Source organism: Drosophila subpulchrella, chromosome X (assembly GCF_014743375.2).
Source record: "Drosophila subpulchrella strain 33 F10 #4 breed RU33 chromosome X, RU_Dsub_v1.1 Primary Assembly, whole genome shotgun sequence".
Lineage (NCBI taxonomy): Eukaryota > Metazoa > Arthropoda > Insecta > Diptera > Drosophilidae > Drosophila > Drosophila subpulchrella.
Genome location: NC_050613.1, coordinates 3,113,445 through 3,135,967, shown reverse-complemented (window position 1 = coordinate 3,135,967; position 22,523 = coordinate 3,113,445). Strand labels below are relative to the sequence as shown.

General features: G+C 39.1%; 1 protein-coding gene across 1 annotated transcript; it reads left to right on the top strand.

Annotated features, from left to right (window-relative positions):
* The first annotated feature begins 16,263 nt into the window (after window positions 1-16,263).
* On the top strand, window positions 16,264-18,022 carry LOC119558327. Its single transcript, XM_037871747.1, has 3 exons — window positions 16,264-16,434; window positions 16,489-16,606; window positions 17,892-18,022. Exons 1-3 carry the CDS (start codon window positions 16,264-16,266, stop codon window positions 18,020-18,022), a joined length of 420 nt encoding a protein of 139 aa, XP_037727675.1.
* The last annotated feature ends 4,501 nt before the right edge of the window (window positions 18,023-22,523 follow it).

Genomic DNA, 22,523 nt, shown 5'->3' with positions numbered 1-22,523 from the left:
TTTTCGAGCAGCTCACATGCCTTCATCAGCTGCTAGCATTATCTGTTACTATTGCGCAAACTTTTGGCAACAGATTCCAGTTAATCATTTCTGCGCGCAATGATGATGCGATGCTGTCAGCAGAATGGTTTGTTGCACATAGGAGTGGCTGCGTTGACAACACTGCCGATCTCAACGGCAAAGTATAGCGCGGATCCAACACTTTCACGAAGTTCCTAAGCCCCTTCGTCATCCACAATAGAAAACGGTTGAATATCCTTGGCAATCATCTGCATCAACGCCGTGTCAAGGCTTGCTTTTCGCTGTCGAACTCATCGTTTTTAAAAAACTTTTTTATTGAAACTTATTGATTTTGGGTCCGGTGGAATCTCCTGAGATGATCAGTAAGGTTGCTGGTGCTTCCACTAGTCTTATACACCTTTTTACATATGAGGCATTTGGCTGTCTTTCCATATTTGGTCCTCTCAAAAAGATCCCACAACGAACTTCCAAGTCGGTTGACCTTTTTTAACGACTTTGCTCCTTGCACGTTGCACACGATTTCCACATCCTGCTCCACATCCTTGTCTCCACATATAGTTTCATGAAGAATAGATGTGAATTTAAGCTCTATATCTTTGCCATCCACTTAATTTTTGCTCCGCCATCCATTTTTAAGGAACCACAACGACACCGAAACCACCAGAATTTGAATATTTCTGTCGAAAACGAGAGAAAATTAGTATACATTAAATTTTCCGTATGCAAAATGTGCGTACCTTCTTATTAGTTCGAAGTCCAAGTGATGGGAATTTTTTGTAAAACTATCGTGATAGTCTGAAAAAAATCGAAGTCGGACACCGGCGGCCAACCATCGATACTATCAATCGATACTGCAATGAGGGAGTGCACTTAAAAAAAAATAAGGGGTTAAGCGCTGAGGGTAAGAGCGACCATTGGTAGGGTGGGCATGACCAAGACCTCCAGAACATCGAGGGAGGCGAGAAGGGCAAATCAGTCGGAAAGGGGGTACATAAGAAAGGTCCAGCATTAGGATGTGTGTGATATTCTCTATACCGGTCAGATTGGTGAGGCACGCGATTATCGGAGTTTTATTAGGAACAGGCATTCCGAGATGTCGGCAAGACCATCACACCCATAGCCGAAGAGCCAGAGCCGGAGAATAACTTATCGCGTGCGCTGGCATCTCGAGGTGACATCTGGCCTAAGGTTTTTATAAGTGTAGCGGTTCGTTACACTCGCCCTTTGGACCAACCTCCGTGGCGCGGACCAAAAAATGTATAAGTTAAATTTATATATCGAGAGTTTTTTTAATTTCACTTGTGCATTTTTTGCTTCTCACACGCACATTCTTACGACAATGAAAAGCACGTGCATCTGTGCATTCATACATGTATGTACATACATGTGTCTTGATTTAGCGAGAATTTAGTTTATTTCACTTGTGCATTCCTAGCATCTCACATGCACATTCATTCGTATGTATGAACAGTTACAGTGTTTTTTCGCTCGGAATAGACTCAAACACACATATATGTAAATATTGTCCTTTTTTTTAGAAAAAATTACGGAGTCTGAAAACGAAGAACTATTAAGTTTCTTGACCGATCAGGACCTACCAATGTCCTGTTACGACTGTCTTATTGGTAAATATAAAACAAATATAGTGGTATTGATTTACAATTTTTGTTTTCAGATTGTGGTTTTACTTTCCAAAGGCTCAAATACATAAATGACAGCGACTTCGATTGACTACGATTCGGCCCGAATTCAGGTCAAAATAAAAAAATGGAAAGTAGATATTGTAAGTATTAGGGATGCACTGTTTAATTATATATATTAATGTTCTCTTCTTTAGGATGATAAAAAACGTGCGGCATCGACTCCTGTTCCGGCCTGTTCCAATACGGTAATGTCAGCATAATGTTTAGAGTTGCCATAGGGTTGTGTACTTATATAAATTTATGGGACTCTTACCTTTTTTCATATGTTCATAATAACTTATTCTTATTTTTTAATATTGTTTTGCTTTAAGTAATACGTCCAGTCTATATTTCAGTCGTCCGACATTGGAGCTAAAATATTGGAAGAATTTTCCAAATCGAAAGCCTTACCAATCATAGCAGAAGCAAGATATTAACGATTATTGCCGAAAGCTTTTATGAAGGCTCTAAAAAAATACAAGGCACCAAATTTTCACGAAATGGAGAGACTGACGGACCAAATTGCTTAAATATTTCCTACTGAAGAAAAGGATGCGGTCGCCAAAACCCGGCGGGTTTACTATATAATAAAATTCACAACTTGAATCGAAAAAAATATATTTCATTGAAACGTCGTCTCAGCAGTTCAGAACCCGAGTCAGAAAATGAGAGTAAGATCGAATTAGTCGCAAAACTAAAATTTTTGAATGGATCGGAGCCTGATTGTATCGAACTTTGGGAAGAAACTTATGATTATCGCGCAAAATTCATTAACAAAAACTCAAATAATCTAAATCCATATTATATCAGCTTATTTTCCTAAGTTAAGGATGCTGCGTATGTCGGTAAGCTTTTTCGATTAAATCCAAATTGATTTTAGAACATAAAAGGTTATTTATACGCCAAATACCATATTAATTTTAATTTTCTCCTCAGATGTCAAAAATGGCGCTTTCTTCTAGTTGCTGCACTGCATAATAAAGCCGACTGTCAGGGTGTGCAAACAATCAAATTCGCAAGGAATCGCAGAGATAGACAACATTCCAGTAAAACCCTTAATGGTGGTGGTTGATGAAAACGATGGCGAAGATTAAGAGTTTTTTGTTTTCTATGGTAGTTATCGACTCAAGTTTCATTCCTTTGTAGGGGCTTTAGATACCCATTTAAAATTTTTCAGGTTTATAATTTGAAGTATTCAAAAGAATCTTGTTGGGTAAGGAGTTATATACAACACTTCTTTTTTGATATAAAATGTCCAAGACACAAAAGAGTCACTCAGTGATAAATTATATGCATTACCTTAACAAAAAACGAATTTCACTCAGACTTTTGAAAATTCTGTAAAGTTTTTAGGGCTTAAGAATTCATTAATTTTGTATATTTACTTTTTTTATTATTTCTCATAAACATTGGTATTACATAAGAAAACAAACACATTTAAAAGCATAGCAAAATTGAATGCTTTAAATACTTTAATGAAAATATTTGTTTCTTTTCACACCTGAAAGTTTTCCACGGAATGATGGAAGTAGATAAGTTTAAGTGCACTCAAAAACAAGGGAAAACGCTATAGTCGCTTAAGGGACCAAAAGGAAAGAGAGATATGCAAGCAGCAAAGCGAGATTTAAATACGCCACCTACCGGCGGTAGAAAGATTTAAGCGTTATGGGCGTTAGAGTGGGCGGGGCAAATTTTTTTTTGGATCAATCGATAGGTATTGACAAGATCAATACATTTCAGATAAAACTTTTTATCTAGCATTAAAATTGTGGGCGCCACAGGCTTGGGCGGTTTGTGGGCGTTATAGTGGGCGTGGCATATTCGCATATTCGCAAAATTGCGCTGCGTACAAAGCTACGGAATCTAAATCTGAGATCCCGATTCTCTATCTCTGATAGTTTCCGAGATATCCACGTTCATACTTACGATTTTTTGGAGTTTGTGGGCGTGGCAAACTTTTTTTTGAGTCAATCGATAGGTATTGATGAGAACAATACATTTCAGTTAAAATTTTTATTCTAGCATCAAAACTGTAGGAGCCACAGTTTTGGGCGGTTTGTGGGCGTTAGAGTGGGCGTGGCACTCTACTGAAACAAACTTGCGCTGCGCAGGAATCTCAGGAATCTGCATGCCTAATCCCAGTATTGTAGCACCTACAGTTTCCAAGATCTCAGCGTTCATACGGACAGACGGACAGACGGACATGGCTAGATCGACTCGGCTAGTGATCCTGATCAAGAATATATATACTTTATGGAGTCGGAAACGCTTCCTTCTGCCTGTTACATACTTTCCGACGAATCTAGTATACCATTTTACTCTACGAGTAACGGGTATAATAACCCAAGTGATTTAAGGAATTTTAAAGCTATAAACATTTAAAGAGCATATTAAAAACCACACACAAAAAAATAAAAATGGATTTAAAAAAATCTGTCACCGCTTATAATTTGGAAACTTGTAAAATTTCAGAACAATGTATTGTTTTTGATGGCGAAAATGATAAGCAAAATTTGTCCGATGACCATAATTTTAGTGAAGGAAATATAGTTTTTGAAAATGTAAATATCGACGAATCATCTTTTTTAATGTTTCCATCACAAATTTTTTCAGTTTGTCAAAACATTTTATTTGAGTTACATTCCACAAAGTCGTCATCTAGCTTTATTTGCGTTCAGAAGTGCTTAAAATTCTCGCTATGTTACATCCCCGCTGTCCCGAGTGCAATACCGATGTTACATTAGCCCAGCTTCGCGCTTCGAATGCTGTTCGCTGTTCTTCTTTGTGCCGTCGCGCCTATCATACTTCTTGCGTAGCCCTACCGGACGATGTGCTAAATCTTTTGTTAAATCCAAACATACTGTGGCAATGTGATAGCTGTGTGGTTGCGAATGATTCGCATTCTAAAATTGATGAATTCGATGATAAATTGAAATTACATCAGGGCCTTCATAATAAATTCTTGTAGCCGTTCCCTCCTAAAGATGATGCATTGACTCAGAATTTAAATTGAAGTCCCAAACCTCGTCTACCGACGTGGCTGCAGCTCCCCAGTCATATGCGGCCGCTGTTGCTACGTCTTCCTTGGTCGCTGACCCTTCTAATCATGCTCTGGATATTGAGAGAGGAAATTTCATACATGTTCGAAATAAGAAGAGAAAGAATTAGAGCTGCAAAAACATCTATGGTAGCCCCATCGATAGTTTTGATAGCTTGCGGACTAAACCTCGATACTATCGCGATAGTATCGCTCTTATAGAAACATTAAGGGTATTCATGTAAAACCAATATAATAGGGGTATTCCTTTAAAAAAATATTTTATGAAAGTAGAGCAATTATGGATATTTTCATTTTCAATTATTGACAATTCAAAACGCAGTTAGTTTAAATTCAAGTGAGATCTTTTTAATACATATTTGGAAGGAGAAATAAAATCACATTTCTTTGGTTAAAAAAACAATTTTTGTTAACAAATAACAGTTTGTTTACGGTTTTTGGCTTCAGTGACGCCCGTCGATCACAGATTGTTAGGCCCGCCTTGGAAAACATCCCTTCCGATTCCATCGAGGTTGCCGGAATGCAGAGCCCCAGCTGTAGCGCTGGTCGTCAACTGGGAACAGATCGGAGCTGGCGCCATCTGTGGGTTGGTTGCCGAACTAGGAATAGGGGTAAGAGAAAGCGTAATAGGTCAACAGGGCGAAATGTCAGTTGTTTTCTGCTGAGAGCGGTTTTCATTTCTGCTGTTAAGGGGTTTGCCGCCATTGGCAAGCGGCATTAGCGTTCTTTTCCATTTGAACCTTCCACCGATTAAGTCGTGAAAACCATCGTCAAAATTTAAGTGGTTTAATTTCGCGAAGACTTTAAAAAGGAATAGGCACCGAATTTAGTCATTCCCGCCGAGTCCTATGACTTGGCTGAGTCGAAAATAAATAAACAAGATCCAAAGGGTCCGATCAGCAGCACTTTATGTGAGCCCCTAGGCGATTATAAAACTAAAAAAAAACCAAAAAGAAGGAAAGTTACGATATTCGATACCGGCGGGAACACTTTGGATCTCAACCAGCTGAGTGCACCAGAAGTTCTCATCGGAGTGCGATTTGGAGAGGGCCTCCAGTATTTACGCGACCTACGATCGGCGCAGAGCACGAAAAAATCGCTGGACGACGAAAAGGGTGTAATTTTTTTTCGCGAGGTTATAATTTTACCTTGTGCCGACTCTGTTTTAAGCTGGGGGAAAATTGTCAAAAAACCCCATGAAATTGTGCCCGTAAGGGATCTAAAACCCATCCCGAAAAACCAGCGGGAAAGAAAAGGAAAGACCATTTAACCTCACATATTGGCGTGAAGCAAAAAGAAAACTGAAAAAAGAAATATGAGAGCAAAAAGAAGAGTGGCGGAATAGAGCCGAGCTCAATTTTTATTTTTTTGTTAATTATAAGTAATCCTTTTTTTTGTTATATGTTCTTTTAAGATGTATTTTGTGAATTGGTAAATTGTTTGAGCCTCTCGGTAAGCTGCCAAAACTCCGGTGTTGACTTCCCATTTTGATTGCATGGCAACTTACCCCATCTGAAAGAGAAGATTTAAAAAAAAAAAAAAATGAAAAAGTGAAAAAGCCCCTGTGTACCCAAAGACTTTATTCTTTTCGCAGCATTTTCAACCGACTTCGGAAAAAGCGCTTTCTTCGAGGATGCCCCTGGAAAATTGGTGAGCGTTTATTTTATATAAAAACATATTCGATAGTAGGTGGCGATTTCAAATTCATTTTTAATTTTTATTATGTGGTGTGAGCGTGCTTCTAAAAAACAAAAGAAAACTTATTAAGATTTGGCAAGTCCATTTTTTTTTGTACATGTAATGCCTGTTTATGTAATGGTAAAAATATGAAAAAAAGATAATCGAGAAATTGAGTGAGAACCAATACAACCAATATCGTAAATTGCCTTTGCGGCTGCGCACAAAGTCGAAGAGGCAATGATGAGTTAAAGCAAAGATCCACCCCACTAGCCAACGAGTCAAAGCCGATTGACATTTTTACGTGCGCTCTAACCCGTCCGTAACACCCAGCCCTAGTTTTTTTAGTGGATGTTCGTTACACTGCTTAGCGCTTATAGCCAGTTGGGGCTTCTCTAATTAATGTTGCTGCAGTTAGAAAAATTAAAAAAAATAATACTTATAGCTTTTATTAACTTACCTTCCAATACTCCAATGGGTCCTGATTTTCATCAATGTTCATCTTCTCGAAATACTGCCTTATCTGTATTATGGACTCAACTTTGTTAGACCTCTGTTTCAACTCCATATATTTTTATACAAAATTAAGTAGCGAAGATTTCGGCTTTGGTGGTTCAGGTGGTTCGGTGTAACTTCATTGAAAGGAGCCAGTACGTCTTTTAAATCCTCCAAGACCGCAACATCGACTGCTGCCAGGGGCTCCGGCGCCTTGGACAAGCTTAGAAGAACAGGAAAAATATACTCATTGGTCAACAGTATGCGCTTTACCATTTTGAACGCGCTGTTCCAGCGGGTACATACCTCTTGTATAAAGCTGTACGGCTTGTCGACTCCTTGCGCTTTCTTAAACTCTTCGTAGGCGATAGTGCTGCATTTGAAAAATGTGACAATACGTTTGCATTTAGTCAAAATCGTTTGAATTGATTTTATAGAAAGCGAGTCCTGTACAACGAGGTTTGGGCAATGCGCGTAGCACGGCAGACGTCTCTTTTCGAGCAGCTCACATGCCTTCATCAGCTGCTAGCATTATCTGTTACTATTGCGCAAACTTTTGGCAACAGATTCCAGTTAATCATTTCTGCGCGCAATGATGATGCTGTCAGCAGAATGGTTTGTTGCACATAGGAGTGGCTGCGTTGACAACACTGCCGATCTCAACGGCAAAGTATAGCGCGGATCCAACACTTTCACGAAGTTCCTAAGCCCCTTCGTCATCCACAATAGAAAACGGTTGAATATCCTTGGCAATCATCTGCATCAACGCCGTGTCAAGGCTTGCTTTTCGCTGTCGAACTCATCGTTTTTAAAAAACTTTTTTATTGAAACTTATTGATTTTGGGTCCGGTGGAATCTCCTGAGATGATCAGTAAGGTTGCTGGTGCTTCCACTAGTCTTATACACCTTTTTACATATGAGGCATTTGGCTGTCTTTCCATATTTGGTCCTCTCAAAAAGATCCCACAACGAACTTCCAAGTCGGTTGACCTTTTTTAACGACTTTGCTCCTTGCACGTTGCACACGATTTCCACATCCTGCTCCACATCCTTGTCTCCACATATAGTTTCATGAAGAATAGATGTGAATTTAAGCTCTATATCTTTGCCATCCACTTAATTTTTGCTCCGCCATCCATTTTTAAGGAACCACAACGACACCGAAACCACCAGAATTTGAATATTTCTGTCGAAAACGAGAGAAAATTAGTATACATTAAATTTTCCGTATGCAAAATGTGCGTACCTTCTTATTAGTTCGAAGTCCAAGTGATGGGAATTTTTTGTAAAACTATCGTGATAGTCTGAAAAAAATCGAAGTCGGACACCGGCGGCCAACCATCGATACTATCAATGGTTCCATCGATTTTTTGTAGCTCTAGAAGGAATAACAACAAGCCCAATAAACATGTTGTTGGAGTGGCTCCTAATGCCGAAGATCTTCAAGTTTTGCCGACCAAGAAATTTTTGCATGTCGGAAAGTATGCAACTGATATAGAGCCGAATGCTGTTTTAAAATATGTGCCCACCAAGCTTAAGGTGGATGCTAGTTCTCTCACTTGTGTCAAACTTTTAAAAAAAGTTGTTGACGTTACAACCTTAAGGTTTGTAAATTTCAAGCTTGATATCCCCGATCACCTATACGATTCAGTCTCCAAATCCCATTTCTGGCCGAACTCAGTTGAGGTCAAAAGATTTATTCATAGAGAACGGGCCATTGTGGTAGAAATTGGAATCTTAGCTAATTTGCCGGAGCCTGGACAAACGTCAACATCAAGTCATCCATCAAAAAACCCCTAGTTTTTGACGCCACTGGCTTCGTTACTTTTGAGGGACATGTTCTGCAAGCTTTTCCTCATTTGTCGGAGTCGTTTTCACAACAACATAGGCAGCTGCTTGCCTTTCTCACTGTGCTCTCATCATCTTCTGTCTCTCTCCTAACGCACCATCAACAACATCAGCCGGAGCTTTTGTTGTCCGCTTTGCGCGACATTCGGTGTCCGCCTGGTTCTAATATCGGCGCGCTCCTCGGAGTTGCGCTCTCATCATCTTTCGCCGCTCTCCCGTTGCACCATCAACAACATCAGCTGGAGCTTTTGTTGTCCGCTTGGCGCGACATTCGCCTTCCGCCTGGCTCTAATATCGGCTCGCTCCTCGGAGTTGTGCTCTCAACATCTTGAGCTTCTCTCCCGCAGTACCTATAACATCGGCTGGATTCTTACTCTTCATTAGGTTGGAAAGCCCTCATTGAAAATATGTTTTCTACATATTCGCCGCCGGAGCTAAACCAACATCGGATGCTGCTATCTTCGGATTCTGATACTAATAAGCTCAGCGCGTCTCTTGGGATAGCGCTCTCTTATACGAGTAGTCGGATACACTCTTCACTGTGCTTTTCACCGCCTCTCTCTATTGATGCAATTTCTTCTGCGCTCTTTGGATGGCCGTCACAAAACAGGCATGCGTCCGTAAGAAAATCATTTTCATATTCCCAATTCGACTGCACTATTATTCCTTGGAACGACGATCTCAACCTGCATATAAAAATACGTACGGATACGTTGCGCAAGGTACTTAATAATACTTACGATCACGCGAGGCCGACATCTATTTTGGATGTTGAGAATTCCTCTTCAACAATATACGCTGACTGGCAACCTGCTATGGGCTTGTCTGCAGTAAACTTAAACAGCCATCATTCAGGGAATAATGGCCTGAAAATATACTTTCGAAATATATCCGGCATGAGAACTAAAACGCAGTCTGTCTTTATGAACACTTCCAACAGTGACTATGACATTATCATACTGGTTGAGACTTAGCTAAATTCTAACTTTAGTTCGAACGAATTTTTCGATCCTTACACCCAAAAAAAAAGTCGCCCTTAATTCAATAAATTCGCCGTTAAATCAAGAAAATCGCCTATGATTTTCATCCAACGGCGACTCGCCTTTATGTTAAATAAATAATTTTCTTGAATTTATGGTTTGCCATTTCTGCAAATAATGACAAATTTTTCATAAATGTATGGTAAATAACCTTAAAATTAAGGAAAATTTTCTTAAAATAAGAAAAAAATTATTTATAATGTAAGATTACCTTTTCTTACATTTGAGGAATTTGGTTGGTTTTGTATACCAATTTTCGATTATAAATGGATAAGACCGTTTCTAATTTTAATGGCAATTATTAAATGGGAATATAGTCTATAAATGTTTATATTTACCTGAATTTATTAAAGATTTATTTTATATAAATACTTTTTATAAACATATAAATAAACAAATGGAAAAATCCTTACCTCAGACATCCCCGGCATGAACTCGAACCCGCAACTGCTCACACCATAGCCAGACGTCTTAACCATTCGGCCACGCGTGCTTCTTGTCATACAATGACTAAAGAGGGCTATGGTGCTTTTGGTCCAGCTTTACGCATACCAATAACGTTTATTCTAATTTAAACCCTTTTAACAACCGTTTGAACAATTTGGTAAATAGAAAAGTGAAACTAATAAGAATACAAATTAAATAAATTTAGAAAAAAGAAAATTAAATAAACAAAGGGTACACTTGCCGTGGCGTGGGCTCGAACCAGGTACTTTTGTACGATTGTTTATTGACCGGACGTCTTTACCAGCTAGACCACCATCAAAATGTATAAAAAATAGTCACTTTTCCCTTAATATATGGGTAATTCCTTACTAAATTTAAGTAAGAACTTACCATTATTTCAAGAAAAATTCGGCATTAGTTAAAGAAAAAATTTCGATTCTTCCTCTTCTTCTTTATAAAAAAAAAATATGGCAAAATTCCGTAAATTTGAGAAACTTTTTCTGTAATCAAGAAAATATTTCTTAATTCAAGAAAATATTTCTTAATTCAATGGCGTTTTATAATCACAGGCGATTTTCTAATATTTATGGTGATTTTTTTTTTGAGTGTAATTATTCCAAGTTTTTCGTAAAGATAGAGACTTTGGCAGAACGCAGTGCGAGAGAGAAGGTGGTGTCATCGTGGCTGTTAGCCGTAAATTCTGTTGCACTGCAATTCGACTTCTTAATGATGACTCCCTTCTGGACCAATTGGCGGTGACGGTGTCTGGCTTATCCGGGAAGATATCGATTGTGGCTTCCTATGTTCCACCTGGCAGTAATTGTGGGCTTTAACAGGCTCACTTAGACAACATCTCTAACATCCATGCCAGCTTGGAGGCCTCTGATGGCATATGGCAACCTCAGCTCTGTTTTCTGGTCGTGGGACCCACAAGCATCTGCTATGGTGCCCGGAAATATGCATCATTCACAATAATTGTCATTGATGACTGTTTTAGTATGGGCCTCACCCAAATTAATAATATTTTCAATGATTTGCATAAGCTTCTTTATTTAATCTTCATTAATTCTTCATTAACGTAGCTCTGGCTGAATTTATGATATCAAATTGTGTTGTACATCACAAACCCTTGTGCTTAAACATCGAATTTCACAGCTTTCTGCCATTCAATGACTCTAATCCTAGATATATATTTGATCCCTCTAGTTTGCCTGCTATCCTTAAATTGGGGTGCCTTGCTATCGAACCCTTGCATTGAAACTAATTATAAAACCTTTCTTTCAACGATTAGAAATTCTCTAGACAGCATAGTCCGTTCCAAGGTACGTGGTTCCTACAGGCTTCCTTGGTATACTAAGGGACTGCAAAAATTGAAAAACCTTAGGAACAAATACTACAAAAAATTTTCTAAAACACATAGCCCGGCCGATGGTGATATATATAGGCAGCACAAACGTGAGTTTGAGTTTCTTAATAAGTTTCTATATAACCAATACATTTGTGAAGTTGAGCATAATTTGAAGGCCAACCCTAAGGCGTTTTGGCGCTTTGTTAACTCAAAAAAATCACATTCGTCTATACCTTCAACAATGTCGAATGGTGATGTTGATGCTTCCACCGAGGCCGATATCGCCAATTTGTTTGCTGCCTTTTTTCCTCGAACATGGAACCTTCCGATGATTGGTATGACCTGGAAACTTTAAATTAAATTTCAGAAATTTGCAACACTGGAAGCCTAGACATATCGTACGATGACATTTCTAAAGCAATTAGTTATTTTGATGATTCGCCAAGACTAGACTTTGATGAAATTTCTTCATTCTTCCTTAAGAATAGTATTGCGAGTCTTTACCTACCCCTGCAAATAATGTTCTCTTCTTCTTTGTTTCAAGAAAGATTCCCAATTAGATGGAAAATTTCTAGAGTCATGCCGGTTCATAAAGGAGGAAGTAAATTTGATATTTCTAACTATAGGCCAATTGCTAAAATCAGCAACATTTCAAAAAATTATCTTTCTTAATAAGGTCTTACATCGAACCTAATCAACATGGCTTCATGCCCGGTCGATCTACGACGACCAACTTGGCTATTTTTATCAATCACTGTATACATGCATTTGAGGATCATTTACAGATGGACACGACTTACACAGAGTTTGCCAAAGCTTTTAACAAGGTTTGTCACTCTGCCCTAAAGGCTAAACTTTCCAAGCTTGGCTTTCACTCCTCTTTTCTTAATTGGATAGCATCGTATTTGGATAACCGACGCTATCATGTTGAAGTAGGTGGTGCATTATCCCATCCTAATAAAGCGACATCTGGACTTCCTCAGGGTAGCTCTCTTGGCCCTTTACTTTTCATTATTTTTATAAATGACATTTGTGCCTGTATCCATTTTTCTAGCTTCCTTCTTTATGCGGATGAGCTAAAGATCTATATGACTGTCAATACCGTAAATGATTCGATATTGCTTCAATCTGACCTAGATAGTATCGGTAGTTGGTGTTCCAAGAATAGTTTGTCTTTAAACCTTAACAAATGTCACATCGTTCGTTATGCGAACCGTTCTGTAACCATTCCATCCACTTATCACATCAATAACCACCCTCTCTCTGTTTTGAATGAAAGAGTTGATCTGGGGGTATTATTTGATGACAAATTTCTATTTAATGAGCACCTGAATTTTATATTACCAAAGGCTTATGCAATGTTCGGCTTTGTTAAGCGAAAGACTTTATTATTCAAAGATCCGTATTCCAGATTGTCCTAGGGCTCCGCCCTATGATAGTCAGTGTTCCCTGCTTCACACTTGTTTCTTGAAGGATCGCCTTGCAACTGCTGGCCTTCTCTTTCTGAATGATCTGCTAGGAAATAGTGATTGTCCTTGCCTGTTGGGATGCATCAATTTTAATGTTCCTGCCAGGAATCTCCGTACCATGGCTTCATTCCTGAACCATGCTGTCAGGACTAATTATGCTCGCAATGAGCCACTACTAAGAGCCCTTAGATTGTTTAATTCTTTGCCTTCTAGCATTAGATTCAGCTGGAGGCAGAGAAAGATATGCTAAGGCAAACCCTTAGGGAATATTTTTATACCCTTTCAGAGGGTATATTGATTTCAGTCAGAAGTTTGCAACGCAGTGAAGGAGACGTTTCCGACCCCATAAAGTCTATATATTATTGATCAGCATGACTAGACGAGTCGATCTAGCCATGTCCGTCTGTCCGTCTGTCCGTCCGTTTCTACGCAAACTTCTCTCTCAGTTTTAAAGCTATCGGGCTGAAACTTTCTCAAAAGTCTTACATCTTTTGCAGGTAGTATATAAGTCGGAACCAGCCGGATCGGACAGCTATATCTTATAGCTCCCATAGGAATAATCGGAAAAAAAACATTTTAAAAAATTATATCTTTGGTGTTTTTTAGCATATAACCTCCTAAGCTTGGAAATAACATTTTTTAATTAGTTTTGAATTTCGAATTAAATTTTATCGAAATCGGACGACTATATCATATAGCTGCCATAGGAACGATCGGAAAATTGGTGGAAAAATAATATGAAACAAATTATAGCTTCGGTGTTTTTTATCATATAACCTCCTACGCTTGGAAATAACATTTTTCAATTAGTTCTGAATTTCGAATTTAATTTTATCAAAATCGGTTGACTATATTATATAGCTGCCATAGGAACGATCGGAAAATTGGTGGGAATATAATATAAAACAAATTATAGCTTCGGTGTTTTTTGACATATTATCTTATACTATTGGGAATATCATTTTTTGTATTTTTAAATTTAATAATTATAGCTGCAAGGGTATACAAACATCGGCTTGCCGAAGTTACCTTACTCTCTTTTATTTCCCTTTTCAAAATATTGGCACAATGTATAGATTGTTTGAAAACCTTTGATGCAACAGTACCTTTGCTAAGCCTGGAGACTTGTTTCCTCAAGATAACGAAGTTTGGAAGTTTGCAACCACAATTGTCAAATTAGTTGATAAGTTAAATGCAAAGTGAGTTCGATGCCATAGGAATATCTCAGTTGTCAAGTCTTATTCAAAGTCACAATGAAAACTTTGTTAGACTTTTTAATATTCCACTGAAGCCAAATTTTTATTTCCTAATGTAATTTTGAAAAATGGGCCACCAAAGCATTTTTGGAGCTTGAAAAATGAAGCAAAGCATAAGGAGGCAAAGAATTACTGCAGTACTACAAGGTGAGTTCCAAAGTAAACAGGACTTTTAAAAAAAAGGCAGAACAAATAGTTTTTTCGGCAAAATCAATTTATTTTATTCAAAATAGTCTCCTTCTGCTTTAATACAGCGTTTTGCACTGTCCAAAAGCATGTCGAACGAGTGTTTTAGCTCGTTGCCCGGTATGGCCGCCAGTATGCCGGTGCAAGCCTTTTGAATGGCCTCTACGTCTGCATAACGCTTTCCTTTCATCGGCAAATGCATTTTTCCGAAAAGGTAGAAGTCGCACGGTGCCATATCAGGTGAATACGGGAAGTGGTTGATGGTTAAAATGTGATTTTTGGTCAAATAGTCGGACACAAGCGTCGATCGATGAGACGGCGCATTATGGTGCAACAAACGCCAACTTCCATCTTCGCGATATTCGGGCCGAACACGTCGAATACGACGCACCAAACGCTTCAAAACTCCAAGGTTGAATACCACGTTAACGTTTTGGCCGGGTGGAACAAATTCTTTGTGGACAATACCCTTGGAATCCTAAAAACAAATCAGCATTGTCTTCACTTTTGACTTCTCCAGGCGCGATTTTTTGGGTTTCGGCTCGTTCGTCATTTATGTCCTCACGACCACTTTGAAAACGTTGAAACCACTCGTGCACTCTGCTACGGGATAGGCAATTATCGCCATAAACTTGTTTCATTAATTGAAACGTTTTTGTAAAAGTTTTACCAATTTTAAAACAAAATTTAATGTTGGCTCTTTGTTCGAAGCTCATTTTCGCACCGATGACAAAAACATACTGACACTTAAAACGCAATAACCTCACTTCCAATAGATGAAATGTCATGAAATTTTTACTAGAAGTCGATAAACGATAGCAGATTCTAACGCACCAGTTGACATATAGATGGCGCCACTAGAGGGCGCTAGATTCAAAAAGTCCTGTTTACTTTGGAACTCACCTTGTACTTCAAGAAAAGGCATTTCTCATTCATTAAGAACTAAGGCCTGGCTTAAATTCTCCCAGTTTTTAAAGAGTTTTGAAAATGGATTTCCAACTGTTTACAGTATTAAAAAACAAGAAAAGAAGTTAACTTCGGCAAGACGAAGTTTGTATACCCTTGCAGTTATAATTATTAAATTTAATTCAAAATTCTTAAAAATACAATAAATAATATTCCCAATAGTATAAGTCAAAAGACACCGAAGCTATAATTTGTTTCATACTATTTTCCCACTAAGTATCCGATCTTTCCTATGGCAGCTATATGACATAGTCTTCCGATTTTGATTAAATTAATTTCAAAAAAATTTTCCGATTATTTCTATGGGAGCTATAAGATATTTTTTTCCGATCCGGCTGGTTCCGACTTTTATACTACTTGCAAAAGAAAGAAAAGAAATCTGACTAAGCAACGATTGAAAAACCACTGGGATTTCTATTTGTGACGAAAATCTAAATCTCTTCTTTTCCCCCAAAATAATCAATGTTTTGGCTGGCATATTGCAAATAAATTAATTTGTAGTCCATTGGCAAGAAAATATTTGTTTTTGGTTTTAAAACGGTGTTTACAAATTGGGATTTTCAATAAAAATCTAACACTAACAAAGAAGGCTTACTCTCTTCAGTTTATAGGAATATTGACAAATATTCTTTGATTTTAAAATAATATCCTGTAACATTTGCTCGTAACCAAATAACTTGTCATTCTTGGTAAGCGACATCGGATCAAACGAAAAGGAAGAAAAGGACGACGGGTTCACTGGGCTTACTTTACGTATACTTTCGAGGAAAATGGTATTCTATTTGGAGCACGTGATTACGGGCGATCGGGTTTTTCTGGACGAAGGCGAAAACACCCTAGGACGCGACCCCGACTGCAGCTTTAAAATGGAGTACGACTATATGTCCCGGAAACACGTCACCATCTTAGTTGAAAATGGCAAGATTTTCGTAAAGGAGCTGGTAAGATGCGGTATACGATTATGGAATCTTCAACTAATCCTCTAATATTCATAGGAGTCCCGCAATGGCACATTTGTAAACTATGTGGGTTTCCGGGTTAGTAAAGAATATCGGGAAATCTCCGTCGGCGATGACCTTCTATTCGGGATTATAGTGCCTTACGATGTATTGGGTGGGCAAGAAAGTCATGTCGTTTTTTTTAGTAATCGTTTTTAATCTAATTTATTTACGACTAATCGAGCACCAGGGTCACACTTTTTAGTATCGTTTTAAAGCTTATTGTCTTAGGTACTATCGACGAAAATTTGGTAATTATTCGATAACATTTGTGGAAGCTATAGCAAATTAAACATGGAGGACCAAAGTGAGCATTTTCGGCATATTTTGCTTTTTTACTTCCGAAAAGGAAAAAAAGCGGTCGAAGCTCGCGAAAAATTGTGCGAAGTGTATGGTAAAGATGCCATGAGTGATCGCCAATGTCAGCGCTGGTTTGCCAAATTCAGGCTTGGAGATTTTGGAGTTAAAGACGCCCCACGTTCTGGTCGACCATCGGCCGTTTTTGACGAACAAATTCAGGCTTTGCTGGATGAAAACCGGCGCTATTCAACGCGGGAGATGTCAGAGAAGCTCAGTGTGTCGCATACAACGGTTGAAAACCATTTGAAGAAACTTGGCTACGTAAGCAAGCTCGATGTTTGGGTTCCGCATAACTTAAAGGAAATTCACCTAACTAAGCGTATCAACATCTGCTATTCTCTGCTGCAACGGATTAAAAACGATCCTTTTTTGAAGCGGATCATTACTGGCGACGAAAAGTGGGTTGTTTACAATAATGTCCAACGAAAAAGATCATGGAGCAAGAAAGATGAGCCAGCCCAAGCCACATCAAAGGCCGATATCCATCAGAGGAAAGTTATGCTGTCTGTTTGGTGGAATTGGAAGGGTGTAGTGCACTTTGAGCTGCTGGGACGGAATGAAACCATCAATTCAGATGTGTACTGTCGCCAGCTATCCAATTTGGCGGAAAAAATTAAAGAAAAGGAGCCGGCACTAGCTAATCGCAAGGGTATAGTCTTTCACCATGACAACGCTAGGCCCCACACATCTTTGGTCACTCGGCAAAAATTAACGGAGCTGAATTGGGAAGTGCTACCACATCCACCTTATAGTCCGGACTTAGCACCTTCAGATTACCATTTGTTTCGCTCTCTTCAAAACTCTTTGAATGGTAAAAACTTTGATTCAGATGAGGCTGTCGAAAACCACTTGTCTCGATTCTTTGCTGGAAAAGACCAAAAGTTCTTCGAGCGCGGAATTATGCAGCTGCCCGAGAGATGGTCATTAGTGGTCGAACAAAACGGCCAATACATAATTGATTAATTATAAGTCCTGATATAAATAAATCATCTTTGAAAATATTGAAAAAAAACGACATGACTTTCTTGCCAACCCAATAGTTCACAAATATCCGCCTACGTTAGGCATTTTCACTCTTATGGAGGAGGAGCAGGACACTGAAGATTCTGTGGACAGTAGCCTAAATCCCGCGGATAAAAGTCCAAATCTTCAGGGCAGTAACCCAGAATGAAATGACTAAGTTCTGGTGTTTCGGCGTTAGGAAGGATAAGCAATTGGAAATCCGCCATAGACCATAAACACAACAGCAACAGCTAATGCATACATATATATAACATTTTTCTGGAACATCAAATCTTGTTATTTCTTAATATGTGTGTCTACCAGATCTACGTTACTCAGCTAAAGGGACCAAAGGGAAATGGAGATATGCAAGCAGCAAAGCGAGATTGAAATGCGGCACCTACCCGCGATCTCAAAATATGGTTATGGTGGTAGACAGATTTAGCCGTTATGGACGTTAGAGTGGGGGTGGCAATCGATAGGTATTGACGAGACTAATACCTTTCAGTTAAAATTTTGTATCCACAGGTTTAAGCGGTTTGTGGGCGTTAGAGTGGGCGTAGCCTATTCGCGTAACAAATTTGCGCTGCTTACAAGCAGTACATCCATCAACTAGTCCCATATAAATGGGCCGCTGATTGACCCTTGCTGACAGCCTCTAGTTACGGGGACATTGACTGCCTCGTAACTGCTTTGGATCTATGCGCTTCTGCTGGAGAAAAGGCTCTGCCACAAGCCCATCTCTCGGCATCCCAGTTCGGCCAATCGGCGCTGTGCAGCACTCCATTCTACATTGTCGAAAGCTCCTTTGAAGTCCACGAAGATTCCGAGCACGTATTTCACCGGGCTGGATTCAACGCTGATCTTCACGTGTATCTTGCAAAAAAAATTTCTTCTATTACTAAATATTACTTAACCTACTTTGCTGCCGCTAATAACCCGCGTGTGGTGGCTTTAAGCCATCTTCGGCGCGTTCGACGACTTATTAAGCTGTCTTTCTTAGCACCAGCAACCGAAATTAATCTATTATTATTATACCCGTTACTCGTAGAGTAAAAGGGTATACTAGATTCGTCGGAAAGTATGTAACAGGCAGAGGGAAGCGTTTCCGACCCCATAAAGTATATATATTCTTGATCAGGATCACTAGCCGAGACGATCTGTCCGTCTGTCCGTATGAACGCCGTGATCTCGTTTGTTTTGTCAGTGTGCCCCCTCTAACGCCCACAAGCCGCACAAGCCTGTGGCGCCTAAATTTTTTTTGCCAGAAAAAAATTGTAACTGAAATGTATTTATCTCGTCAATACCTATCGATTGACCAAAAAAAAGATTTAACGCCCACAAACCGCCCACAAAATTAAAAAAATCGTAAATATGAACGTGGATATCTCGGAAACTATCAAAGATAGAGAATTGAGATTCCATAGCCTTGTACGCAGCGCAAGTTTGTTATGCGAATATGCCACGCCCACTCTAACGCCCACAAACCGCCCAAGCCTGTGGCGCTCACAATTTTTATGCTAGATACAAAATTTTAACTGAATTGTAATGGTCTCGTCAATACCTATCGATTAAAAAAAAAAAATTTGCCACGCCCACTCTAACGCCCATAACTCTTAAATCTGTCTACCGTCGGTAGGTGGCGCCGGAAAGCGCTCGCTCGCTGCTTGCATATCACCATTTCCCTTTGGTCCCTTTAGCTGAGTAACGGGTATCTGATAGTCGAGGTACTCGACTATAGCGTTCTTCCTTGTTTTTTAATTCCTTTCGCGGCGGAGCGCGACGAAAGCGACCAGCGAGGTTAGGCGCGTGCGAATGACTTAAAGCTTCTGTTTGATCGCACCCCCCACCTCTCTTCAACTTCGAACTCGGTGTCGGATGCTTTTACGGCTTAACTAAAGCTTTGTTGTTGTAGGTCGGGATCTTGCAGCTTAAGCTGGGAGTAGCCCAATAACCGTTCCCTTTTTTTTGACTATACCAACATGGGTTCAAGGGTAACCATTGGCTGGGTTAGGTTAGGTTACGATATAAAAATACTCTGCTCCAATATCAAAACGCCTTCCAACAGGCTGTCGACGCAGATTTCCCATACTGGCTGCCGAGTTGCGTTTGCGCTGTCGTCTTTGCCCAATAACAAATGTCTCTCCGCTATCTTTTTCCCCAGCGCCTTCCGGGGACTTGGGAATGGCTTCGAGCCGTTCGCCTATCAAAATTTCCAACTAAACAAAACTGCCTAAGCGTTCCCTCGCCAGTCTTGGCACGTCCCAGCGGAAATTCAACTTTGAAATTTTCCTTCGGCGTCAATAATGGCACTCGCGATACTTTCCGATTAAAATTACCCCAATGTATAATTAGGTGTGGACTCTGCCGCTGCCGAAAATGGAAAGACAGCATCTAACGCTACCGACCCGCCGGTAACCTCGCTCGAGAGCCAAGATATATTTCAGAGAAAATTTGACATTTGCCACTGTTACACAGAGAAAATTATGACGTTCTGAAATTGATTATTTGTATTCTCAATTTGAGGATGTACTCAATTTAAGTACAAAATTTGTGGAAAAAGCTCATGTTGAGAAAAGCTGCACTCATTTTAAGAAAAAGGACTTGAATTGATCGCAAAAATTCTAGGTTTGAGGAAATGTGTTCTTAAATTTCCAACTTGAGAATTAATATTCTCATTATGAGTAACCGATAAACTCAAAAATGAGTTGCGAAATTCTCATAAGGAATTCTTGAGAAGAGAGATGAGCGGCCTTTAGTTCGTTGCGTATATGGTTGTCTCTCTCTCACTAATGGGTGTGTAAAGTGTTGCGCGCTGCATTTGTGTGACTGTCATTTGCCGTGTGATTTAGCAAAGTGAAGACGTGCGCGTAACTCAAAGCTAAAAAACTATTTTTGTGAATTGGACATTCGTGCGACCCTTCCGTACCTCGAGGGTAAGTTTTTTAATTTAAACTGTATTTATAATGTGCTAAACAATGATACAGTAACCAAACACTGCAAAAATATTGCCAAAGCGTGTACATTAATATGTTTGTATGTGTGATTGTAAGTGGCGTGAAGCAGTCTAGTTTAGTTAGTTTCTACGTACATTGTACATACATATATACACATATAATTAAATATAATATTAAATGTACATTTAATAACATTCTAATTTTATTGTTTTATATATATGCATATATATTTACAATATTTGCTAACAATAACGTTTTCTATTTCAGCTTCTTTGCTTTTCGCTAGACCAGACAGCTAAGGGAAAAAATAATAACCTAGAACACGGAACATGTTTATACAGCTGTGTTCATTGAAATAGCAGTGATAAATACTATTATAAACACAACTTTGGGACCAAATTTAGTTATAACAGCTTAATATTTTTATTTTTAAATAATTTAACAACTTGTACTTCAATATTTAAGAAAATATAAATAATAACAAGAAAAAAGGACTGCTTTATGCTGTTCATTGAAATAGCAGTGCTAAAAGAAAAGTATGATACAATTCAATATAGCTTATAAATAACTTAATTCTACTAAACAACGATTTGATAACGATCTTATATTTTGTTGTATAGCCTTTATTGGCTATTACAGCCTCACACCTACGTGGCATGGAGTCCACTAAGTCCTCGCAACGTTTGCGGGGAATCTGGCCCCATCCCTCCTGCACAAATTGCCAAAGCTGCGGCTTAGAAGTCGGGGATTTCTTGGACACATATCGCTTAATGTCCCCCCACAGGTTTTCGATCGGATTTAAATCAGGGGACTGTGCTGGCATTACGTCTAATTGGTTTTGGCTAAACCACTCCTTGGCCAACTTGCTGGTATGTTTTGGATCATTGTCCTGCTGAAATGTCCATATTAGGGGCATTTCATTCTCAGCATAAGGCATCATAACGTTTCTCAATATATTTATATACACGTGTTGGTCCATGATCCCATCGATCATATGTATGGGGCCCACACCGCTGTATGAGAAACATGCCCATACCATGATTTTAAGGCCACCATGCTTAACGGTCCTAAGCGTATAGTTTGGGTGGTACTCGGTGTTTGGTGGTCGACGAACATACTGTCTTGAGCCTGTTCCACCAAATAACACCAGCTTGGACTCATCTGTCCAAAGGATATTACGCCATTTGGATAGTGGCCAGTTCAAGTGACGTTTGGCGAACTCCATCCTGGCTTTGAGATGTCTCTTACCAAGTAATGGCACGTTTCGCGGGCCTCGCGCATTTAAATTTTTGTCCAACAGTCTTCGGCGAATAGTCACATCACTGATTCCCAAACTCAGGTTCGCTTTTATATCTCTAGAGGATGCAAAAGGATTAGTTTTGGTGAAGCGCACTATGCGTCGGCCCTCTACAATTGTAGTTTTGGGTATCGCGCCTCGTTTTTCGGGCTTCCATTGATATTTTATAGCATTGGAAATCATCTTGGCAGATGAGACTCTGAATTTCTTCATATGTTTTGCCCATCTTTCTAAGCTCAATGATTTTAATTTGAAATAATGATCTTAATTAAACTCACTTTTCACCAAATTATAAAAGTTTTCGGCACTTTTCGTGGGACAAAATCAAATACTGCTATTTCAATGAACAGCCAAAACGTTGTGCTCGTGTGCAAAAATATGAAAATAACCCAAAAACTAACCAAATCTAACGGGGC

What these genes read in the sequence shown, in the direction of transcription:
- LOC119558327 (XM_037871747.1), top strand. Translation starts at nt 16,264, where the DNA reads ATGGTATTCTATTTGGAGCACGTGATTACGGGCGATCGGGTTTTTCTG. An exon ending in AGATTTTCGTAAAGGAGCTG is followed by an intron (nt 16,435 to 16,488) that starts GTAAGATGCGGT and finishes TAATATTCATAG; the next exon opens with GAGTCCCGCAATGGCACATT. An exon ending in AGTGCCTTACGATGTATTGG is followed by an intron (nt 16,607 to 17,891) that starts GTGGGCAAGAAA and finishes CCAACCCAATAG; the next exon opens with TTCACAAATATCCGCCTACG.